The sequence below is a fragment of the Labrus bergylta genome, chromosome 19 (assembly GCF_963930695.1).
Source record: "Labrus bergylta chromosome 19, fLabBer1.1, whole genome shotgun sequence".
In the NCBI taxonomy this organism is placed as follows: domain Eukaryota; kingdom Metazoa; phylum Chordata; class Actinopteri; order Labriformes; family Labridae; genus Labrus; species Labrus bergylta.
In genome coordinates this window covers 15,296,771-15,322,065 of record NC_089213.1, presented here as the reverse complement: position 1 = coordinate 15,322,065, position 25,295 = coordinate 15,296,771, and the positions used below count along the sequence as shown (strand labels likewise).

Here is a 25,295-nt window from a genome sequence, read left to right as displayed (position 1 = left end):
ATCATACACAACAGAATTGACCTAGGTAAACTTTTCAAAGACCTTTGACCTTTGTATATAACAACGGTTCAGAACCTAGGGTATGGGGGTCCCCTTTGGAGGAGGGGGCGGGGGCATGAGGCTCTGTCTGCCATGAGGTTGTCAAAATTAGATTTGCACATAAAATCATGTTTGAACAATTCTGGGAATTTTTTGCAAAGGCATTTTGAAAAGAACATGTGTGTAGGCATATTCTGATAGGATTGTATCAATGAAAACCATTATATTTATTGGAAAAATCGGTTGGGAAGCACAGGTATAGACTATCCAGTAAGTGTGTTACCATGATTTCAGAAAATATGTGGAAATCTAATTTTGACATCCTCAGTGCAGACAAAGCATTGTGCACCCTCTGGGATATTTGTCCCTCAACACACACCCCACCCTCCAAGGAGGGCAAATCCTAGGTTGGGAACCAGTGGTCATTTACGGTAGGAATCGTGTAAAAATGTGTTAGCATTGTAAAAGTGGTCATTTAGAGGCAAATTCTTGATCTTTGGTGATCTCAAAGATAAACTTAAGGTGAACTCACTAATGTCAAAGCTTATTCTCTAAACGTATGTGCTAGAAAAATATACTCAGTTAGCCCTGAGTTTCAAATATTGTATCAAAAACTATTTTCCTTTTATACTTGCATTCTGCATGGTTGGATTTCAGAGTAAGAGAGAGAGAGAGAGAGAGGGAGAGAGGGAGAGAGAGAGAGGGAGAGAGTGACTAAACAGAGACAGAATGGGAGGGAGTAAAAAGTTATCAGTGAAAGTTCCTAAATGTTGTGTGCCAGTGTGTATTTTTGTAGCTTCCTCTTCTAACCCCTGCAAACAGCGGGGACCAGGCGAGGGAGAGAGAAAGTGAAAGAGGGAAGGCTGGTTGAGTGATTATGTTCTAAGGAGGTGCATATGTGGATGTGTGGAGAGGTACGCTAGTCTCTCTCTCTCTCTCTCTCTCTCTCTCTCTCTCTCTCTCTCTCTCTCTCTCTCTCTCTCTCTCTCTCTCTCTCTCTCTCTCTCTCTCTCTCCTCTAGTTTTAGAGTGTTACCACTTCAGCCAACATCCTGAAGCGGGCCACTCTTTAGTCCACTCCACTCCACTCCACCCCTCCTCTTCCCTCTCCTCCGACCAAACACGTGGAGTCCAGCAGCTTTGAAAAGTAGGCAGTGAGGAAGACAGCTTCTAGAAAGAGAGATAAATGTTGGGAGGGAAGTCTGCCGTTGGCTTCCTGGACTGAGCTGCATGCGCTGCCTGAGTGTTGGGAGTTTCAACAGGAGGCTATTCCCTTTTCCTGTGTGTATGTTTTCACTCTGCTCTCACATCCATCCAACAACAGGAGCAGGAATTGGGCTGAAGAAGACTTCTGGATGCAACTGTGAGAAGAGGACAAGCCAAAAGGAGGGAGAAGAAAAAGTGATAAAGAGGCGACAGGAGCAGCAGGAGTTGGTTTGAAAAGAGAGGTGGAAGATAAAAGGAAACAGAGGACCGAAAGAGAGACTCACCTGACCCACCTCTCTGCTCCCTAGGTGGAGCAACCTCCTTCTTTCCCTATCATCCCTCCCTCCCCTACCCCTCCCTCCCTGACATGGACCGCCTGCTGGCCCTGACCCTCGCCTACCTGGCCTACCTGTTGGCCCCCGCAATCGCCTCAGAGCGCCAGCAGCATCGTGTGCAGCACGGCCCCTGCAGCTACACCTTCATCCTCCCCGAGGTGGAGCACTGCCTTCCTTTACAGGACTTCCAGGTCACCAACACTCTCCAGAGGGACTCTCCGCCCGAAGCGGACCAAAATACAAGCCAGTCCAAGCCAGGCAAGGCCCAGAAGGAAATACCTTCCTGGCAAGATAGGAAGCTGGAGAGTCTGGAGAATGCCATGGAGAATAACACCCACTGGCTACAGAAGGTAAGGTCTTTGAATTTCCCCAAAACAACTATTTACTCCTATTAACCCTTCCCACTCCTCTTTGCTGTCTTCTTCTTGTCCTTTTAAATCATCATCTTTCAGCCAGCAAGCCTTCACTCAAACTAAACAGCTGAAGAAGCTGGCCTAATAAATCTTGGGATGTCCACGACGCAGAGTATCTGGTAACATCTGTTTACAGGCCGTCATTATTGATAAGTTCAGTGCTAAGCTGGGATTTCCTGGATACTTGTTGTATGCATATCTGCCTCCATGACTACGCCTGTTGTATGACTGTATGTGTCTGTATTTAAGACCACTGGGATGCCAGAAACTCCCTGTTGCATGCAAAAGAAGGAAGACAAGATTAAATAAGTTTGCTAATGTCAGACAGTGCCAAATGTGTCTCACACAGTTAAACCTGCTAAATTAATACCTTTGTCCCCCCACATGCTACAACACACACAAGGTAATTTTAAACAAGCTCCACACCACACTTAGCTGACATACAAATCTATTGCAAAAATGTTTATCTGCGGGAGACACATTTCAGCATGTGCCTTCTCCAAGTCGATGGCCTTTTTGCAATTCCATTTAGTCCGGATTATGGGTAGAATGAAATGATGTGATTAAAAATGGCTTCACAATAGTGTTTTCCTTTGCTAAGGTCATCAGGGCACAGAATCAGTGTCGGTTCCGTTGTCTGGGACAGACTGAGTGACATGCCAGCCCTCTCCACCCGTCTCTCTATTCTCGTCTGCATCACTCACAGAATATTTATGGTATACGCACTAATCCTCGGGCCGATTTTGAGGGTTTCTGTGGTGTTTAGATGAGCCGACTGAGTGCAAACATGTTTATTTAATTTCATGATTTTGAAAATGGGACGTTATGAATGCCAAAGCACTTCCTGTGCTCCTGTCACTTCCCATCACTCTCGCTCTCAATCGGAAAAAAAAAATTGTCTGCATTTCCTCTCCTGTCCTCAGCCTCCCCTTTTTTTTTTTTTTTGTCTCTTGACACCTTATTCCTCTCTATCCATCTCCTTCGCTCCTATCTGGACCGTTCTGCTTCCCCTGGGATGATGAATGTGTCTCATCTCACACCTTTTACTTGTCGACCATCAGATCTCAAGCTCTTTGCCTATCTTGCTCACACTCTCCCAGGAACACGCATAGGAAAACATACACACTCAAATCCCCTGTGCACACTCCGTCTGATGCTCAGTCTGTGAACTGGAGACCTCACTTCCATGGGAAGCGTCCCATGAGGCCACACTGTATGTGTGTGTGCTTGAGAGACAGAGCGTGGAAGAAATAGTGAAAGGAGTGCACACACTTTCCGTCATGCAAGCAGTTTGCACAGCATGTGCTACATTGTACAACACAAAAGCAACATACATTGCACATATGTTGTGCTTTTCTATTAAACATGTAGTCTCTTTTTCACTCTCCCTCTGCCAGAGCTTGGATATAAGCAGTCATTAAGGAGATAAATCCCCTCCACCTACGGAGAAAAAGCTCAGCTGACACATATCTTGCTCTGTTGCCAATCTTCCCTTCACACGACGTCTGGAATGAACACAACCTTTCAACAAGTGGCCCCCCCCTCAGGCATTAGTGATGCATAAATGATTACACTGCAGGTGGGACTTCCACATAAACATAGCAAGACCCAGGAGAACTCCTTAAGACATCTAAGAGTGAAGACTGACCCCAGATGGCAAAGCCCTTTCAGCACCTTGTGAAACTCATCAAGCCTATAAGCAAACGTTTGGGGGAGAAATTGGTGATATGCATTTAGAAGAGCTTAAGGCTTAAGTATGTCGTTGTATCTGTGAAACTTTAGACGATCTCACTCAAAGCTCCCTAGGGACAGTATGATTCTTACCATGAGCCTTCCACCCAAACCCCCTTGAAAGGAAACATACACCCACACACGAAAACATAGGAGCACACACACACACAGGAATCCAACATGTTCCATTGAGGAATCTCCAAGAAGGCGAGAGCTACAGGACTGTATTAATCTTCCAGATTCCTTCTTTAGTGTTTCCAAGAAGAAACTAGTGTTTGTTTTCTTTTGTTCTAGCCCCCCAACGTAACCCCCCATTAAGTTCCTTTTGCTTTCTGCGGCCCTGAGGGGTTGGCAGATGGGATGTGAGCGTGCTTGTGTTAGGACTTTTAAGAGCCTCTGTGGATTATGCTAATGCAGAAATATTGCATAGAGATCAAGGTGACATGTTCCAGTAATATTTCATTAAAGCAATACTGAAGGATGTCACACACATTATTCCTAACATCCAATTGGTCTCAATTTCACTGTATTTTTTTAAGAAAAACACCCCATTTTACCTTTAAGTAAGGCCCCTGACTAAAAGACATTAAGTTTATCTATATACCAAAAAAGTTTCTCACTTACTGCTGCCAAAAGAAATGAAAAGGAAAAATTTTGCACTGGCCACTCACTTGAAACTAATCTTTTTTCTAAAAAGCTTAACATAACCTTGCACATGACATAAATCTTCTTTCATTTTATGCTACAACTCAGGTCCTTGGATGTTTTCTTGTGAATGTTCCTCATGTTTCAAACACAAGTGCAGACGATAGAACTTTTTATTTCTATCCCCCTAAACTCTTGAACATACTTCCTCTTTGTATTAAAGTGGTGAGCTCTCTGCGTATGTTAGGAAGGAGATTGCAGAGCATTCTTTTTTTTAAATATGGTGTTAATTTGGAGTTATTTTTTGGTCTTATTGGTCAAATAACTTGTTTATTATTATTATTTATTGTTATTATTTTTGTAATCAAAGTTAAAGTTTAAGCTTCAGCCTTCACCTTTTTTCACTTTCTGCAATCCCTAAAGTATGTTATGATAGGAAGCTGGCGTGCGCACTGTGTGTCGGGTAATGTTGTAAAAAACAGTAGACCAGCTTACCTCCGTTTGGAAATGGAATGTCTCTGAAGTTACAGGCACTTGTCATTTGAATATACAATAGTAAATTGCGGATCGAATAAACTACAACTACCATCTCAATTGTTAATTAATTTCACTGATATCATTTTAATTATTGATGTAATGCATTCATTTCATAACTGTTATAAACATGTGTACTTGAGAGTTGTTCGCGTCTCTGTTTACCCAAAAGGTGAGCCTTCCCTCCTGCCACACACACCCCCGTAATGTCTGGAGGTGCACCTCACACTTTGAGAAGTAGCTAACTGCAGTAATGAAATTGCTCCGTCCAGTTAGTATCAAAACAGCAATTCAGAACGACTTAGAAGCAATAAAAAATGAGACAAAGTGTTGTTTAAGATGACATAACGTTGAAAGATGTGTTTTCTTGCTGAAAGTGCGACCCTGACGTGTTTTGATTGTGGGTTTTGGAGGGATACTGCTCTCCCCTCTTTCCAGTACTGCATACTGCCACTGAATCTTTTAGTTGTACCAGACCGTAACCTACTTAGTTTCTTTTTGGGGATCATGAATGATCTTCTTAATGATCCAGTTCAGGAGAGACCAAAGCAGTGAATCTTTCTGCCCTTTCATCCTTTGAGGACACTCCAGGTGAACACCCTCCAACAGCAACATCTTTTTACAGAAGTAATGTGTAATTGTTCCAGATAATCCAAGGAACATATACTTTGGACAATTTTTATTGGCAACAAAAAAGCAGTTAGATGAAAACTAATTGAAAACAGATCAAGCTGTAGATTGTTCTAAATACTTGTTGATAGAAAATATTTCTGCTTGGTAAGACACGATGGGAAATAAGTGAGACATTTTTTAATTTTGCTGACATGACCCTTAAAAAAGCAAGAATGCATTTTCCCTCTGAAAATTGGATCAACCTGGTGTTGCCTAAACACATCCATCAGGTCATCGTCTTCATGGGAACCTGGTAACTAATTTTCCTTACTAATCATAGCTATCCTGATTTGCCTCAGTCCATCATTATTTTGCCAGAACACCCAGCAGACATGCTCCCCCTCCCCCTCCTCTCTAACTGCAACCAAGAGCTTGTGTGTCTATTGGCTCGATAATTAAGATATCAAGTGATACAAGTAATTTTCTCAGCACTCATCCCTACTCTGTTCCCCCTTACACAAAAATAAAACAGAATTATACTACATACCGAATATGATACAGAGCTCCTATCAATGCAATTGGCAGTGGAAGATGGAGTGTATCAAGACCAGCATTGAGTTGTTTCACAGAAGGCTGTAATAAGAACTCTTTGGACAGGCGGTTGATAGCAGTTTCAATACATGAGGCTGATTAGGATACTGGGATCTTCGGTTCTTTCTCTGGACTCAACGACTTTAATCCGTTTGGTAATCTCTTCATATCCTCCGTTATGGATGGATTTTTTTGCTGTCTCAGAAGTCCTAAAGCAGCAAAATGTGAGAGATGGATTTACTGAGCTGGAGGGGGGAGGGGGGATTGAATGAAAGAGCGAGTTAGTACCAGAGATCGAGTGGAAGCAGAAGGGTATAGAGTGAGATCACAAGAGGGCAAACTATTATATATTTAATTGTCCATTTTTCTTTCCAGTTGTGTTTGTATTTTTGTACTACATCTCCTGTTTCAATGCATTACATTTATCCCATTTGTATACAAGTAGCACCCTTTTTTGAATTCTCGTCGATTTTTCAGAATGGCCCCGCATTAGCTAGATCATTATTGGTGCCGTTTCCCTCGAAAGAACATGTTTTCCAGCCTTTGTGTTTAACGAGCAAAGTCTGATCTCTCAGAAAACTCATAAATATTATTGTTCGATATTCCACTCTGCTTTATTGCAAGGCACAGGCCATTGCCTCTTAAACGTCAAATAAAATTCCATCTTTCACGGCAGGGAAAAGACAAATTTGTCTTCCACATGCCGTTTTGTCAAACTGACCGCATTAATAAGAAAATCTATTTATTGGAACAAGATGGATGCTGCTCTATTTATACTCCTGCTGCAACATATGATGTTTTTTTGCCAGTGCTTCTTTCTCTAAGCTTATGATTGATTACCAAGTGTACGGAACTATTCCTGAAGTCCTGCACACAATATTCAGGATTTCAGCCCGTTGGTTATTGCTCCCTTGAAATCCCATTGGAACTCCTAGTCAGTGCATAATTTTATCATCAATTTAGGGTTGCTATTGGCCTTAGGTAGATCTACAGATTGATAGACTGATAAATGGGAGCCACACACATGCCTGAGGGTAGCTTGATTTTGGGACTCCATCACCGTGAAAAAGACAAGATATTCTGAGGTTGCAACTTTCAACCAGCACAAAGTATCCCAGGATATTTCACACCTCGAGGCCTTCAGTGAATAGATGGGCGTGTTACCTTCAAAATATGATTATGGCGGAAATTAAACTAGGGAATCTGACATTCTGGATTATTTTCTAAAAATCTGCATATTCTCCTCACAGCTGGAGAACTTCATACAGGAGAATGTGCGCTCTGGGATGGAGGAAATGAAGAGAACGGCGGTACATACACAGACAGCCGCCATGCTCGAGATGGGAACCAACCTCCTCAGCCAATCAGCCGAGCAAACACGCAAACTGACAGATGTTGAGACTCAGGTGAGTCCATCAGGACGCGTTCGAGTGAACCTGAGTTAACTTGTTTGCAGCCAATCTAAATGAACAACTGTCGGTGTCACACCAATGCAAAAACAAACAATGTCACTTGCAGTTCATTTGGTGCATAGCTAATTAAATGTAAATCAGATGTAACTTGATGAGAAGCCAGGCCGAAAGGTGGCGGCGGCTGCTTTAAAACAGCTGCTATTTGGTTCTAGATGCTGTGATTGACACACTGAGTTGAGCTCTGCGTCTGACAACACGCCAATTAAAACATAACACTCAGTAGCACAACACAGATGTGTCTTCATTCATGCCACAGAGCTGTTATTACAGATTGGGCTGTTTTGGTCCTTATGCTTTCTTTTTGTCTTATCAAAGCCCATCATGAAACCCCAACCTGCACAAATATCAGAGCTGCTTTGTTCCACATATTGCTACATCTGAAACTTCAAAAACATGTCACAGGTGCTTATGAGATAATTGTTGCTCGTGTTTTCATTGCCAGATCAAAGAATGGGCTTTACGATCCTTTGGATGTGCTGTCCCCACATTGTTCATCCACAAGGGAGATATTTATGAACTTTATCTTTACATCAAAACCAGTTACAGATATCCACTTACTCTGCTACTTTTTCTGTTTTTGTTCTGAATCTTTAGGTGTTGAATCAGACAAGTCGCCTGGAGATTCAGCTGCTCGAGTACTCGCTCTTTACTAACAGGCTGGAGAAACATATTCTCCTGCAGACGCAAGAGATCTCACGCCTCAGCGACAAAAACAGGTGAGCACACACACTATTTCAAAGATTATTCATGTTTCTTTTAAGAAATTTGAGATCTTCCCCATGTATAAGCATTTCATTTTAAATGTCACATATCATGTAAAATACACTTTACCATGTTTTTGTAGCTCTAAAATGTGTCCCTAATCTGTCTACAAGGCTAGGTTTTTTTAAATTATTATTAGTAAATTATTACATTTGAGTCCGCCTTCTCCCAGTAACCAATAAGGAAAGGAGCGAGAAAGCCTGAGCACACCAAAGCCCTTCCAGGGAGGCGTGGTCAGTCACCACTCATTTGCATTTAAAGTTACAGACACAGAAACAGCCTGTTCTGAGCAGGGCTGAAAAAGAGGGGTTAATAGGCAGGATAGAATACAGGATTAGAGTGGATTTATAACATGACACTTCACAGACATGTTTTGGGGAGCTCTGAGACTTATTTAAACTGGTTGGAAAGGAGAATAATATTTGACCTTTAAGATCTATAATGTGTCTTTCAGCGGTGAAGGATGCAGCATTCTTTTTGTTTGACAATTTTTTTTTTATCCTATGAGAGATAATACTCCTGTCATTATCTTGTTGTGTTAAGTGTTGTGTTTTCTTTCAATTTTGATGATAAAAGTAACACTTATTTTGTATTGGTTTTTATTTCCTCTGCTTTATCTTCCCATTGATTTTAAATGAGTTGGTTTGGATGTCATAACAAAGTGTCAAAGATTGTTTCCTCAGGAAAATGCTACTTGACATTAGGGTAGCTAAATATGAGGACCTTGAAATAATGTACTGTACATGTACAAAAATGGTCCATTTAATCCAGCAGATCTGAAAAACAGGGCACTTACCAACAATATAATGCCAATTGTTTAAGCATGTGTATGTGTTTGCCAGTGAATAGGCTGTGCGTATAAGGTGGGGTTTCCCTTTATTCTCTCTCGGAACACAAGGTCAAATCAGGGCCAGCAGGGGTTAAAGACAGGGTGCTTGGTGGTGTGGAAGGAAACAGGAGTTTTCTCTCACTTAGTTGTTTTATCACTCCATTCATCTGTACAGAGTGTGACTGGGAGAATAGTGTGCCCCAGCCCCAACACCTGTTACACATCTGGCTCTGCTTGGTACTACTCTGCCCTTTTGCCCTTATCTTTCAAGTTGTTGACATGCCTCTGACATGTAAATAAATGAATACATCTTCACAAGGATAAACACCATGAAGGGATGAATGGAAGTAGAAAGGTCATTGTAGATTAGCAGCCAGGCTGCTGTGGAATAAAAGGGGGGGAAAAGGGCGGATGTGGTTATGGGGGCCTACTGCTGCTGATGCTCGAGGGCATGAAGCCAGTTTTTTGAACAGCTGCCAACTTAAAAGAGCAGAGAGATGTGTTTGTTTTCACAGGCAATACATGTAAAATAGTATTGGCAGGGAGTGCAGCATTTAGTGGAGACAGACTTTGAGCAGACAAATAGTAATACACATATATAATAAATAGCACAACATCATAAGCATAACAGTTTAATTGTCCAGGATGTAATATGATCCAAATTGCCATGTTTGTTCTGTCAAAACCCTTAACTGTAAAAACATTTCTGAGCTGGTTTATTGCTGCGCTCTATGCTTTGAATGTTCTTCGAAGTTAAATACACAAAATGGAGAACAATTTGTTAGCTCACTGTGCCACTTTTTATTTACGTTTTTCCCACAAAGCGAATATGAAACGGTAATAATGTTAAAATAATGATCCAGCTTTCCCTCCAGGCCTCCTACTGATTCGCTGCCTAAAGCAGGAGATTGAGGTTACACGTTTAAAGCGGCGGCGGCGTGTGCGCAGGGTTGAAAGTAGCTTGTTCAATCTGGGTGGCTTGATTGTTTCAATAAATAACTTCTGCAGAGTCGTTAGTCAAAGCCATAAAAATCAGGCTGTAGGGATTTATGATCTTCATTAGGAGGTGGAGGTGGGGGTGTGGCCCACACACACACACACACACACACACACACACACACACACACACACACACACACACACACACACACACACACACACACACACACACACACACACACACACACACACACACACACACACACACACACACACACACACACAAACTTGTACACTCATATTGTCAGATCGTTGCCTCATGGCTATGATGGGGAGGCTTAGAATGCGGGCACATCTGTGAATTCTGCTGCTATACAGGTGTTGATATAATGTTAACCCAATGAGGCTGTCTATTAGTCAATGTCATGTAGATGTGGTTTGAGCAGCCTGCGCTGTGAAGTTAAATACTGGATGGATCAATTCTACACACCCACTATTTTTCTTCTAGTCTGATAGAATGGATTTACGGCGGGAATGTTTCATAAAAAAATCTTGCCAAAGGTTTAGTGCTGGGTTCAAAGTTTGTTCAATATATGGGCAATAAATTACTTATTTCAAAATGGATGAATATTAAATTAAAGTCTAATTACATTTGATTGCATCAAAATGGAACATAACACACACACACACACACACACACACACACAATACAATTAGTATTATTAATTTGTATTCAATTGTAGCTGCGCTGTGACTCAATATTTTTGTTCCCGTTCATGCCTGGTAGTTTCCTGGAACAGAGGCTCTTAGCGCTGGAGGCTCGGTATGGGAGGGAGCTGCAGGGCATGCAAAGCGAAAAGCAACAGCTTCAAGAGCTTCTGGAGAGGCAGAGTCGAATGGTCAGTCAGCTGCAGGGGGAACTGGGCAGCTCCATGCTTAACAGCACCCTGCTACAGAGACAGCAGGCAGTGCTCACGGACACTGTTCAGCAGCTGCTGGCTATGGTCAACCACTGCAATGGTAGGGTATTTTACTCTTTGGCAAAATATTCAGTAGATTAGAAAAAAAAGTGACTGATTGAGTGGTTTGTCATTATTTCACATTGTTGCACAAAATGATAGATTGCATTTCTGTGATTAATAACCTCCTGAGAGGAAAAAAATGATTAATAGTATCAATAAACACCAAAAATTCAGCATAATGGAAAAACAGGGATCCACTGAATTTTTATTAATTAGCTTGGGAGTTGTGGTTGAGGCTGAAAAAGTATCATTTTTCATGACCCACCTAGAGCAGCTTATAAATCAAATCTCAGACACATAACATACATGCATGCATCACAGAAAATTAAGGCTTAAGCAACAGCTTAACTTGACAAAAAAAAACCTCACATATGGGGGCTGGGATTAGTGTGCAGAACCAACGGGTTTGCCATCTGTAAATAAATTACTGTTTTTTGTTTTTGTTTGTTTTTTCAGAAATCTCCAATACACCAAAAGAAGAGCCACTTAGCTTCAGAGACTGTGCTGAAATCCTGCAATCAGGTGTTACAGAGAGTGGAACATATAGCATACGCCTTCCCAACTCCACACGGACTGTCAAGGTAGTGAGGCTTTAAAGGTCATTGACCTTTGCCACAAATATCACCCAACTGACTGTAACATGAAACTCTTTTCAACTCTTTTTTTTCCATGCAGTTCTTAGCAATGGAATCATTTCACTTTGCCTAATCTGAATAGTGTAAAGCTCTCCCTCTTATACACACTACATGGTGACATTAAGAGGCCTTGACCAACAAAGGTCCCCTGTTGGTGAATATGTAATGATGCCAAAGTCCCCTGTTAGACATGCACACAAGTTAACACACACACACACACACACACACACACACTCTAATACTGGTTGTTTAAAGTATACAGAACTTGATGGAAATGCAGTGCAGGGTTAGTGAGAGGTAAAATAATAAGAAACGGAAGCACATTTTGCCCTGCAGGCTTCATGGTGAGTGAGTGGGCACTGCTGAATGCAAAGTCAGAAAAGCTTAGGAGGTACCTCTTGTGGCCTGAAGTAGCTAGCTTGTGCTAAGTGAACCATGGTATCCACCGGTGGGCAATCCTTTCTTTGAATCATAGGACTCTTGGCTGAGATCTTGACTCTAAGAGCTTACTGCAGAAAAAGATGACAGCAGTAAAATATAGACTTTTATGTTTTTCATTACTTTCAGTCTAGTTTGCTTGCTGGCACCAGCTCCTACTGCCCCTGTTTTTTTCCCCCCACTCTTCCTTTTCATTTCCTGTGGGCAAGTCAGCCAGGTGTTGGGCACTGGTGCCATGTATTTCCTGCCAACTGGGGCCAATGTATGTTTGCATTGATGTGAGTCAGTATTCCCTTGAATCATTGCTGCTTTCAATCTAAGCCATCCAAAGTCCAAGGTGGCTGACAATCTGGGTGGCTGCAAAAAGTGGGGCAGATACAAATTGCCTTATTTTCAAGCACATAGGCTTCCTCAGTTGGACAGGAGACAAAAAAAACTACACGCATGGAATGCAGATTTGACTAAATGAGATGTATCCCTCTAACTAAGATTTAATCACAGAGATTTTGCATAATGATGTTGTTTACAAACCAAATAATTCATCATTTGGATCAGCTTCCTTTCTGAATTTTTTATTAGTTTTGTGCCTACTTCAGAGAATCACAAGGCACATTAAGTCACATATCATGCATTCCCCATAAACAGACATTACGAGGTAACTATTGTGTTCCTTGATAAAACTTTGTCAATATTAGCCACAGCATACGTCTTTTTAATAATCACAATATTGTTGTTGCATTTTTAATATCAAGGAATTGGCCCGAACTGACTCCTTCCTTGTAAGCTTCAATAATAAGAAAATTATGGGTTTTAAATATGGACCTGGTTTGAATCAAAGTAACAACCCCTTTTGGGGAATGACTTAAAAAATCTATTTCAAGACCCTGTTTTCATATCCAGTGTGCCTTTAAAGTGAGAGTGCTGGCTTAATGTGCCGGAGGATAATCACAGCATATTGCCTGTCGACCCTGTTTTCTGAGGAAAAGGACCTGAGTGCCTTTTGACCTTGATTAAGCTTTCCTATTCTGGGAATGTGCTCGAAACTCTCATTTTGTTTCTAGCAGAATAAAGCCACCTGGGGTGTTGAAATGGTGTTGAAATGGAGAGACCTGTTGGGATGCTGTCCACATACCAGCATCTTTACTGCATGACTCTTGAGACTTTTCAAGGGGGTTGTTTAGTGGACAACATTCAAGCAACCGGCCACATAGCAATTTAGGTTTATATGTAGTTATCCCAAGTGTAGGTTGTATTGACTGTTATCTATCTTAAAATGTCACTGACAATATCTATAATCTGAGAAGACAACATTGCATGGCAATATAGTGCCTGAGAAAATGGATTATATGGATAATACATTTCTTAATTTTTAAAGAATCTCTGAGGAGCATTCAGTTTTACCGCCCATAGATAAATATTCAGACATTGATTTAATCCCTAATTCCCCTGGGAAACTGGAATATGTCCAGTTAAACACCTTGAATATCTATAACAAATCCCTTAACAAGTCTAGATTTCGAATTATGTCCCAACATGAATTAGTACAATTCATTTATTACAATTTGTTCTTCCAAACATACCTCTATATGACAACGTGCAGCCAAATAAAAGAAAAATAATCAGTGTGCAAATTGAAATCTAGATGCCTCTTCCCCGACCCTTACTCAAGAAAACCGTTGTATGACCTCTTGCCTTTCTCCGAGCTGAGACACAAACACTGTCTAGACTATGTTCAGCATTAAACTCTTCAATCTGCCCAACAATTGAGGGTACCTACCTTTATCCAAAGTGACGCACATCAGAGAGTAAGTACAACACTATCCCAATTCATACACCGCCACCGAAGCAGCAGGAGCAATGCGGGGTCAAGGGTCTTGCCCAAGGACACATCGGACATGTTGCCCAGCTGGGGATCCAACCCTGGACCTTCTGGTTGAGAGGCGACGACTCTACCAACTGAGCCACAGCCGTCCCACATATACACATATTTATATATACTGTATATCCAGTGTCACACTAAATGCCAGCTTTTCCTTTTTTCTTCTTGAGCCAGTTGGGACTTGTGATAAATCACTACTGAGCATTTTGACATCAAACTGAGATGTAATATTTTCAGACTATTGACGAGTACCTTTAGATAACTTTGAAAAATAAACACACTTTAGTCTTTCTGTTATCTGAAGGATGCCCTGGAAGCTTCGGTAGTACATTTCAAGGTGTCCAACAATGATATGGCCCAGGTGAGGAGGACAGTCTAAGATACCAGTTTGTTCTCGTATCCCCCCTGAGAAAGGGAAATTCATGCAGAGGTTTCAGTATAAAAGCTGAAGTTGATGCAGAGTTGTATTCATAAGGTCACAGCTTTTCAGTTTGATTTCATCGAGAGGACTTTTGCCAGTTTATCTCCAGTTGCAACAAGCAGCTGTTTTCAGTAAAAAAATTTGATATACCAAGTGTACACTTCCTGCCCAGAATCAAACAACTGTTCCGGTTAATGCAGAAGGACATTAAGCTGCTTAAGAGACTGAAATGTGTGTCGGCCTCTGGTGCAGACAATAGTGGATGAACAAACAACGGCTCCTGATTAATTCTCTGTATCTGGTCAACTTTTTTTTTTTTTTTTACGATGCAATTTGACTGGCTAAAGGTTGTACGATGTCAATGTTATACTTTCCTCTTGTTTCCCTGCCCCCTTATGAAAGGGAAATAGATACATTATTGCTGCCTTTGATGTCATCATTGGGAAATATCTGCTGGGCAACTAAGTAAATAAGCCGAATAAATTAACCAAACATTCAAAAACAACTGTGACAGCACAGAACCTTTTGGTGCAGGCACACTGTTCAATATTTTGAAATGCATAAAATTGGTCACCTAGCTTTAAAAAAAAAAAAAAAAAAAAAACCTGTTGTCCTCCTGCTGTATTTTCCCAGGTGTTCTGTGATATGAAGACCAGAGGTGGCGGGTGGACTGTGCTGCAGCATCGGAGGAACGGCTCGGTTGACTTCCATCGTGGGTGGAGGGACTACAAAGTGGTGAGTTCTACAGAGGGAGGGGTTACGATGCATCATCATCATCATCGAAGGTAGTACAGATAAATACTGCAGGACTGAGCAGGAGGTTCCAATAATGATCCATGGGTGGTTTGGCACAGAGAGGCGTGGGATACCGGCGAGCCTGTGATCCCAGGTGACCTGCGGTTGTTGTATTTGGCTGCCCTTGTGTTCTCTCCTACCCCCCATGTTATTGCACCTGCTCTTGCTCCCTTTCCCTGTGATACTCCCACACAACCTTATACACTCGCTCTACACAAACACACATGTCCTGTGCTTTTTTGACCCATGGAGAACCTCTGTTTGTATCCATATTTAAGATCCCAGTAGTTTTACTATAGGGAAATGAGTTAGCAACGGTATTACAAACTATAAACAGGATGTAATGAAATCACACACTAGAGACTATGAGAGATGTTTCAGTGCTCTGACTGAATCTGGCATGTTTTCACACCTTTGGCTTCTGTTTTGTTTGGACTTAAATAATGCTGTTTTCAACCTCATTACAAAGTTTTCTATTTCGAAAAAAAAAGTCTGTGCAGTTGGGGGGGAAAAAAAACAAGCAGAGAAACATATGCCTGCAAACATTTTCGACTGTGTTAAATTACACACAGAACAAATGAGTGAGGCTTGGTTTGTGATTGAGCGGCGTAGCAATTTGTCTCTCACCCACGCCAGCAAATCAATTGCCACTGCTTGGATTGGAAACAAAATGCAGAGAGTAATGTCACTGCAAACAGAAGGAGTGAGGAAAAAGGCTTAAAAAACTGTCTTGTTAAGAACAATATTTTTGCGAGCGGATGATACATATTTGGTTCCTGCTGGGGCGTGGGAGCACAGAGGCCCTGTAGATGGCAGATAACGTATGTACTAAAGTGCCATACTGCCTCGGTCAACACACATTCGAGTGTGTTGAGTGTTGATCAAATGTTATACCCAGGCCTGCTGGTTGAATGATAACAAAGGAAGGATTCTTTCTTTCCCTGAACAACAGAGAATAAATGTGAAATAGTTCTACCTTGAAAATTAAATTCAACATTTTAATATGATGTTAAGTTTGTATTTGTATTCATGTGTCATTCAACATAGGCATTCTGTGACTCATATGGCGTTGTCATATCGTTAATCCATCCCTCACATTGGCTTTTGCCAGTCAAGGAAACAACATAATATATGTCCCATTGGGTTGCTCTTCTCAAGGTGTCTCTTTGAATAGGACGTCGCATGTTATTGACATTTTCCAAGGTTTTGTTAAAGCCTCTACACCTGAATGGCAAGCAATATATGTTTTCTTTGTTAACAAATGTTTGTTTGACTGTGCCGTCCACTCCCTAAGCATCGTTTGCCATTGACTCCAGGGGCTGACTTACAGTATGTCCCTGACATTTTTCAGTCTTTTACGTCCGTTGCATTTAATATGCAATAGTGGGTTCAGTTTTCAATAAACTTTCCGTGAGCTGCTGAAAGCTACGAGAATAAACACCATATTGTCATAGGACCGTGGAAAAAAAGAACATTCCATACAATGAGTTACATTTGAATAAAACAAGGTCATGCAAGCTGATGTTAGCTTATATTTGTTATGACCAGCTTGCGTAGGCCCTAACATTCAAAATGGAGGTCCACACAGTTAACTTGCTTCTTAAGTTTTAGTTTATTTCAGAACAACCAAAAATACAAGGGCAGAGGGAAATAAGTCCAGTCTGTCCCGAGGAAGCGAGACAGAAAGCTATGGCAGCCTGGCTTATATGCCCTTCCACTCAGGTGAAGCCCATCTGCGATCAGCAGGTAGGTGGGCGGGTCTCCCAGCGACCAGCAGGCATGCCACCACCAACCACCAGATGACGCCAAACCCTGAAACACAAAACAACAGCAGTACCAGGCCAAACACCATGGCCAGGGACGTCACAATGTTATGTAAGGATATACTTACACAAAATAAGCTTCATCTAAGCTCTGAATGTCAGGAGTTGACATTGACCTGGTGCACTTGAGTAGTCATTGCTACCTACAAGTTTTAGCTGAATGCTTTGAAAGATAGGTGGGGCTGTAACTACCTTTCAGTAAGCTAATGCTGGGGGATGTTTTGAGGCAGACACTCATCACTAACTTGGTATGTGTGAATTGCAAAGCACTCGATGCGAGGCCGTGTTTTAACAGTGAAGAAAAACTGACACAGACGCAGTTAGACCTCAAACATGCTACACCATGTTGACAACGTCATTTTGTAGTTTTAACAAACCAGAAAGACTCCATGGCACCTTCCTTTTAAAAAAAAAATGAAGTCATTTAATTACCATGGCCCTGTGATGTTCTATCAATAGCCGGTCAAAAATAAACAATGTTGATGTTATTTTGACTTACTGATGAGGGCTTGTTACTGAAACATGTCAGAATTTGTTTTAAGGTTCACATGTCCATACCATGAAAATAAAGCCATTTTAATGGTAAAACAGAGGGTGCTTAATAATCTTTTGTTTTTACAAAGACTGTGTGTATCCTAATCCAAAGAGCATGTCAAATCTATACACTTTTTCGAGTCCAGGAGGCACTCCTTGTTTAATTATTCAAGCTTTAAGTAGAGCTAACTCACAAAGCAGAAAAAAAATGATCTAAAAGCATTGACCCAGCTCCTGATATATTGGGACAAATAGATTGTAGTGATGTTAAATTAGCTGTTTGTTATGATGTGACTTTCATGCTCTTTTTTTGATGAGGTGGAGGAGACCAAGGCTAGCTCTGCCCCCATTTTTATTTTTGGCGATTTTTGCCTTTATTAGATGGAACAGCTGAAGAGAGACAGGAACTGTTGGGAGTAGAGAGAGGGGGATGGCATGCAGCAAAAGGCAAAGGTCTGATTTGAACACACAGCAGCGGACTGTAGCGTGTGTTCATGGTAGGCTATCAGCGCCCCTGGCCATGCATTCTTATGATATTATGCTTATCAAAGTGGTTAACTGTGCCTGCTATAATAATAGGACAAATTAAAACCTCAATTGATATCCTGGTGCTTTGGGCGTGGACTTATTTAGCATTAATTTCACCCAGTGGACTGTCTTAGTCATTCAGAATGATAAATGTGACTTTTCAAAATTGAGGTCTATTTTCATCTTAACTCCAAAAACCCCTTGGCAGGTCGTTGGTCAAATCACCGCCTTTGTTTGAATATTCCCTTGCTCTATTGTTCCTCTGTCTTTTGTGTCTAATCCAGGGCTTTGGAGATCCATCTGGGGAGCATTGGCTGGGAAATGATATCATCCACAAACTGACCAGCTCCCAAGAATACAGTCTGCATGTCCAGCTGCAAGACAGGGAGGGGAATGAAGCGTTCTCACATTACGACCGCTTCTACATAGACGGCGAGGACAACAACTTCAGGTAACTGAACCGCATGAGATATGATTCATATGAACTAAAGGCTAAAGTCTGGCATGTAAAGATGTAATGCTCAGGTCACAACTCCCCTTTAGAATAATTAAATCCTCCAATTACCAAAGTGATTAGTAATTATAACATGATAGCACAAGATATGACAAAATGCTATACTTAAACACCTTTACACTGAGGTCTCCAGTTAAATCTCTTCATTCACATTGTCAGAAATCCCACATGAATAGCTCTATAATGAAGGTGCTTCACTTCACGTAAGTGTTTTATGAAGAGCCTTCGATTGTGAAAAACATAATTGTAATGCAGTAACACCCTTTCAATCATTGCCTTAAAGACTCTTTAATACCACCACAGATTGGAAACCATTATCAACAGTTCAAACACCTTCCTTTTTTTTTTTCTCGTCTTTTGAGCTTCCTTATCCCTGAGCACTGACGTTAAGAAACCACTCTGACCAATTTTTATTTTAAGAATGCCATTCATAATGATGAGTTCAGAAGAGGGCACACGGCCGCTTTCGTCTGCCTCCATTTTTCTCTTCAAATTACAGGGAGTAAAGCTTCCCCCTTAAAATTCCTCCCTCCTCCCTCCCTCCTCCACTGAAGAATAACAGGAATTCTCCACAATACCTTGCCCCTGCCAGAAGCTTGACAACTCCAACCAAAAGCTCCTCACTAACCCTGCAATAGCTAACAAGATTGTGCGTGTGGGTGTGCTCACAAGTGCTTCCTCCAAGTCAGACAGAAATAAAGTGGGAACAAAAATAGCACAGGTAAAATTTCAAATAAATCTACAAGAATTCACCGTTCTTTAAAATGGAAGTTTATGAAGATTGATGCTCTGAATTATGACAAATCATCATCATATGTGTGCTTTCCAGCATCCTTAATAGTGCAGCAAATTGCATTTGCCTGACTTTGTTCCACATAATTAGCGCGATAAAACTGAACGCTTCACAATTTTGCTCTCGGGTACAGCGTGTGAGGCGAAGCACCTGAACGAATATAATCACCTCTGCAGTTTGCTACCTCTGAGCTCATGGTTCTGTGTAACCAGTTCAATATGTACCAGCTTTACTAGCATTGCTGGAGACGCTGGCTAGGTCTGTCGGCTTCTATCATAACTCCAGGCCAAAGCAATTCTCCTCTTCAGCTGCATCCAGAGCACTCCCTGGAGCAACATGGAGGTCTTCAGCTTATACTCAGAAACATGATTCGGACATTAATCATCAGCATGACAGACCACTTTGTACTTTGACGAAGCCAAGAAAAACCATCGTTATCATAAAACCAGTGGTAGGGATTCATTTTCATGTAACATAATACCTCTCATTAAAGGATAAAATAACAATACTTGAGGCAGTTACCTTGAGGATTAGCCTGTTGACTGCAGTATTGGGGCGTAGCAGTAGTAATACATTTTGAAGTCATATCCAATGCCAATGGTTGATAGAGAAGGAAGAGTTGGCGTTGTCTAAAGAATGCTCTTTCAAATATGAAATCCTGTGGCCTGTGATTGCCACCCCGTCTAATTTGACCACCAATCAATCATGAAGAGAAAAATTACATTAAGAAACTCCTCTCATGTATTATTCCAGCCTCTCCACTATGTCATCATTACTCCAAGCACCCCTCTTGATATGTTGTGCCTGCCCTGTGAACTTACAAATTCAAGAGGGCAATTCTTCATTTAGTCATCACCGACAGCGTGCCCTGGGATCGGGGGGTGAGGGGGGTAAGCACATGTCAGAGGGAAGGAGGGTCCAGTATTAACTAGATAGAATGACAGTACATGGGAGAGAGCAGACAGCAGGGTTAACTTCTTTGTCCACTTGCTTCAAACCAGAACTGACACACACAAACAGAAACAGACACAACAATTGGCACAGACTTCATTGCTCTGCAGCTGTTTAAAAATAATTGAAGGCATCTATTAAATGTGTTGAGAGGTTTATACACTGTGTGTGTTGTTTTACAAAGCAAAGCATGGAGGAAAAAAAAGAGAGTTTTATCTGGAAGTACACCCCTAATCTCGACACACACAGTTCCTGCGAGGAGTTTATAGGTTGTGTTGATTGTGCCGCCCCCTGTGGACAAAGCAGGACAATCTATGTCTTGCTGAATATGTCCAATACATGTGTAAGTTTGGGGAAGTGGTTTGGAAAGAAAACACCTCAATCGTCTTTATTTTATGTGTATGCAGCTCAAACTAATTATTTGTAATCACGTGATTATGTGCGATTTAATCATCTCATCTGACAACTACCCTGGGACAGGAGTGACATACAATCACTAAATACTCTTTTGCAATGGTCTTGTTTGCTTACTTAGCTTATAAAAAGAGGCTTCCTTTTTAATTTGGGTCTTCTTAATAACCAGCTAAAAAACTTCTCCAGGAACTTTAATTTCTCAAATTGTATTTATTTTGTCCTTATTAAGAGGCTGTGTTGAAAAATATTACGTCTGTTCTGGTATGCCCACAGGGAAGATTTTAAATTTTCTCCAAACTCAATTATGGCACCTCCAAGCAGAGAAAGTTGGACCTCCAAGTTTGATATTTTCCCTCTCTCATACATTGTGTTACAAATGTTGTTAAAACCAGTCAGTTCGGTATGTAATTGTGCTGTTACATGTTTCAAAAGTTTCCATCCAGTACCCACGCTATGCTATTTGGATCTGCCAAAAAGCAAAGTTGCCTGACCCAGCCTTGAATAATGAATAGATATGCCTGCGGCGGAGCTTTTTTTCAATGAAACCTTTTCCTTGCTCTCCCAAATCCAGCCTCCATGCCGAAGGCTTCAGTGGCACAGCTGGACGAGCCAGCAGCCTCACCCACACCGGCACCCAGTTCAGCACCAAGGACAGGGACAACGACCGTTGCACCTGCAAATGCGCCCAGCTCGCATCAGGAGGTACCCATCAACCTCCTGTCTCAATCTGTCTCTGCTCATAACATGTCTTGTTAAACATTTCTATCCAACTGCTTGTAAATGTCCCCAAGTGCAATTCATTCCCCCTCTGTGCCAGTATAAAGTTACTGCTGACTCGCAGCTGTATATTTGGGTGTTCCATTTCATGAGCTTGAATTTAATTAATTCTGACTTTTTCCTTGAACTCTCCGACACATTTCCTCTCCAGGTTGGTGGTTTGAAGCGTGCGGTCCGTCCAACCTGAATGGCATATATTACCCCGGCTCATCCAGTGTGGTCCGCTACAATGGCGTAAAGTGGTACTACTGGAAGGGACCAAACCTGATGGCTACCATGACAACTATGATGGTTCGCCCGGCCAGCTTCTGATGCCTCGAGCTCATCCAGGATTGTGAAATTATGAAGTGAATGTAACACCTGATCAATAAAACGAACAATATCCAGGAAATATTGTAATTTGAGATGAAGTTCATCACCAGACTTTTTTTCAGTTTCGGGACATCTAAGAGGGTGCTGTTGATGTTGACTGGGGACACGTACTGTACAGACTCTCAGCAAATGACTGTGGTTTTTAAGTGAACTCTTGAGTGAGAAATTTTTCTAAAATTATCTACAGAGAAGCCTGGACTATATTTCATAAAGGGTTTTTTTTTTTAAGCCAAGGGAGGATGGCAGAAGATGATAACTGTTTTGCTATAGAAAACATAAACACAACCAAGTACATTAAATTACCCTGATGTGTATTAGCAATTACACTACCAAATTTGAAATTCAATAATTAAACAGACAATGACAGAAACTTTACCTATTTTATATAACATTGTGTGCATTCGACTTTTATATTTTTTATTCTCAGTACTTTATTAATGTGAATCTTGGAACATGTGATAATATGATAATTGTATGATACATCTTGATCATTTTAAAACGCAATGCTCTGATTGTAACGTTATTCCATGTTGCAACACCAGACTGTTAAACATCTGCATTTGTTTAAAGCTATTCATAAATCCATACACAATAATACCATAAGATAACCCACAGTCACTTCAATGGTTTACCACACGTCATAAAACAACACCATAAACAACAGCAACAACAGGCTTTGCCCTCTGCTGTTTCTTCGACAGTACTTTTGAGACTGAAATATCCCAGATTCTGTCCAGGCACACCTCTCATAAAACTTTATTTGTGAGAGTTTTTTCTCGTAAAAATACATCATGTACTTATGCTTATGTCATCTCCTTTGAAACATTTTTTTATTTTTAAAACATCTGGTAACAAAAGCTGTAAATCCAATTTTTGCTTTGTTAAAACAATAAAATCATACACATTCTTCTCAGCCTATAAGCCTCAGAGCCAGGTGCTTGTTACAGTGAAAACTACATCAAGTCCAACAGGCCAAACACGCTGGACTGAGGGAAGAAGTCATTTGAGAAGTGCGCACCATTGATCTGATGAATCATCCAATAACACTGGTCCCTGAGGTACCCATTAGGAAGAAGATGGGTTTAACCTCGACTAACAATGACCTGGATCTGTGTGTGCATGTATGTGTGTGTGTGTGTGTGTGTGTGTGTGTGTGTGTGTGTGTGTGTGTGTGTGTGTGTGTGTGTGTGTGTGTGTGTGTGTGTGTGTGTGTGTGTGTGTGTGTGAGAGAGAGAGTTGGGTAGAGCAGCCAACTGAAAAGGACACACAAGGACATGGGCTGGTCATGTTGATAATGTCTGCCAGAAGCATCTTCTCATCTTCTCTTCATTATCAGGTCCAACGTTTGGTTGTATTGAATTCAAGTTTAGTGTAAATCTTTTGTTAATTCTGGCGCCCCCTGTGGACAAGGCAGCACATCTCGTGTCTTCGCTGTTCCTGAACTAAACATGCATAGAATTATCTCATGCTGCTTTTAAACTATCAGTAGCTTCACATACTGTGATTCTTTCAGTGGTGAATCTAAAACCAAGGCACTTTCAGTTTGGGCTTTGTTAAACATTTCAAGGGACAATTTCCAAGTAGCAGCAAACAGGCATTAAAAATTACCACTTGGAAACTGTTAATCTGATTCCTGATGGTCTTGGTTGCTTTTGTAGCGCACATACAGTAGAGGCCTACATATTAATGTCCGTCTGTTTTGTTACCAGTTAAAAACTTCTCACAGAAGGTTTAAGCAAGAGGAAACTTTTTGCTTGCTATTAGTGGGAAATATAAATAAAAACAGGAAACCATTTAGTTCTAACAAATTGACAGATTTTCCGTGTTTAGGTTTACATCTGTGAAGGACTGAAGCAGGCAAAACCGCCTTTGATTTGCTGCTCTATTAAAAAAATATATATATGCAAGAGCCAATCACATCAGTAAAACTATTCAAAGGGATAACTGCAACTGTGCGTGACCATGATGTAACGCTGTGTATTAAAAAGGTATATGTGATAAAGCTGCAAATATCATCAACTGCCACTGATATAGAACATACACTCGAGCCATATAACATCCAGACCAAGCAGAAGGCACACACACACACACACACACACACACACACACGCATATACACTCATACTCAGCTTGCATGCAGTGACCCCCCCTGCTAAACAAGTTTATTACGACCTCCAAGCCTCGGACAGGCGATAGATCACAGCAGGGGAGGCCGGGGGGTGAATCCATCAAAGCGACTTTAATAAAGACCACTTGATTTGGCCTGCTGGCTCAACAGATGAAATGGTTGTGTTCAGGTCCAGTGAAGCACACCAGAGTGTGAGCTCCACTGCTCCTCTACACATCCCAGTCTCTGTTTATGAGACGGGTTATTTGTAGGCACAGAGGCAGAGACACTCGGTTTAGAGTAACTTTAGAAGGGTTGTTACAATTTCATCAATATTTGTGACAGTCTATAATTTGATTGTTCTCACAGTCGTGCAGTTATAGGGGGATTTCTTGTTTTTACAAATAAGAAATGTCCTTAACAGAGAACTAAAGCGTTTTTCATCTCTTAGCTTCTCTTGCAGAGTGTAAACAGTTCAACAATATAACACTTAAGCTTTGGCAGGTACATTATTGCAAATCCATGTTGTTGGGACAAGAATTACTCAATCTGACACAATTTAATTTTGCATTCTAGTAAGACCTCAAGGTCTTAAGTATTCTTAAAACACCCACGCAAGGAAAGAAAATTATTAGAATGTTTTGCAGAATACATGTTGTTTTGCATTATGCTGGAAGACATTTAGATGGCAGTGTATTCATCTGTTTGACAGATATAACAAGCACATATACTATTTACAGTCTGTAAAATAATGGTTTTCTTTTACTTACTTCCTTGAGGCTATAGTTGAAATATTGCTTTGACATTGTATATTGGAAATATGCTTACTTTTTCTTATTAATTGATTAAGACCAATACAGCTCTCATGTTTGTGCCATGTACAACCAGATATAACCAAAAGTCATCTAAATCTTCACCTTGTGTTTTTTTTTTGTTGATTAACTTAATTGTTCAACCTTTTGTGCAATCTGTGTTTAGGTACTGACTAAAATTACCTTCCTGTTAATTCTGGAAACACAACAAATTAAAAAAGATAAGAGTTTTATGTTTTATTTGTGCTGGACTTATTATTGGACGGGCACAACGACATCTGTGAGCTCTGTTGGTTGCCTGTTGGGTTTTTATAAATGTTGGCAACCCCAGTGGACAAGAGGGGTAATTTATCTGTTTTTTTGAACATATAAT

At 41.0% G+C, this 25,295-nt stretch overlaps 1 protein-coding gene across 1 annotated transcript; it reads left to right on the top strand.

Moving 5' to 3' along the window:
- The first annotated feature begins 1,517 nt into the window (after positions 1–1,517).
- angpt2b (angiopoietin 2b) lies at positions 1,518–22,959 on the top strand. The gene is made up of 9 exons (XM_020653167.3): positions 1,518–1,929; positions 7,356–7,511; positions 8,172–8,293; positions 10,895–11,127; positions 11,586–11,710; positions 15,136–15,237; positions 18,467–18,633; positions 21,426–21,556; positions 21,783–22,959. Exons 1-9 carry the CDS (start codon positions 1,612–1,614, stop codon positions 21,941–21,943), a joined length of 1,515 nt encoding a protein of 504 aa, XP_020508823.1. The 5' UTR covers positions 1,518–1,611; the 3' UTR covers positions 21,944–22,959.
- Positions 22,960–25,295: the final 2,336 nt, after the last annotated feature.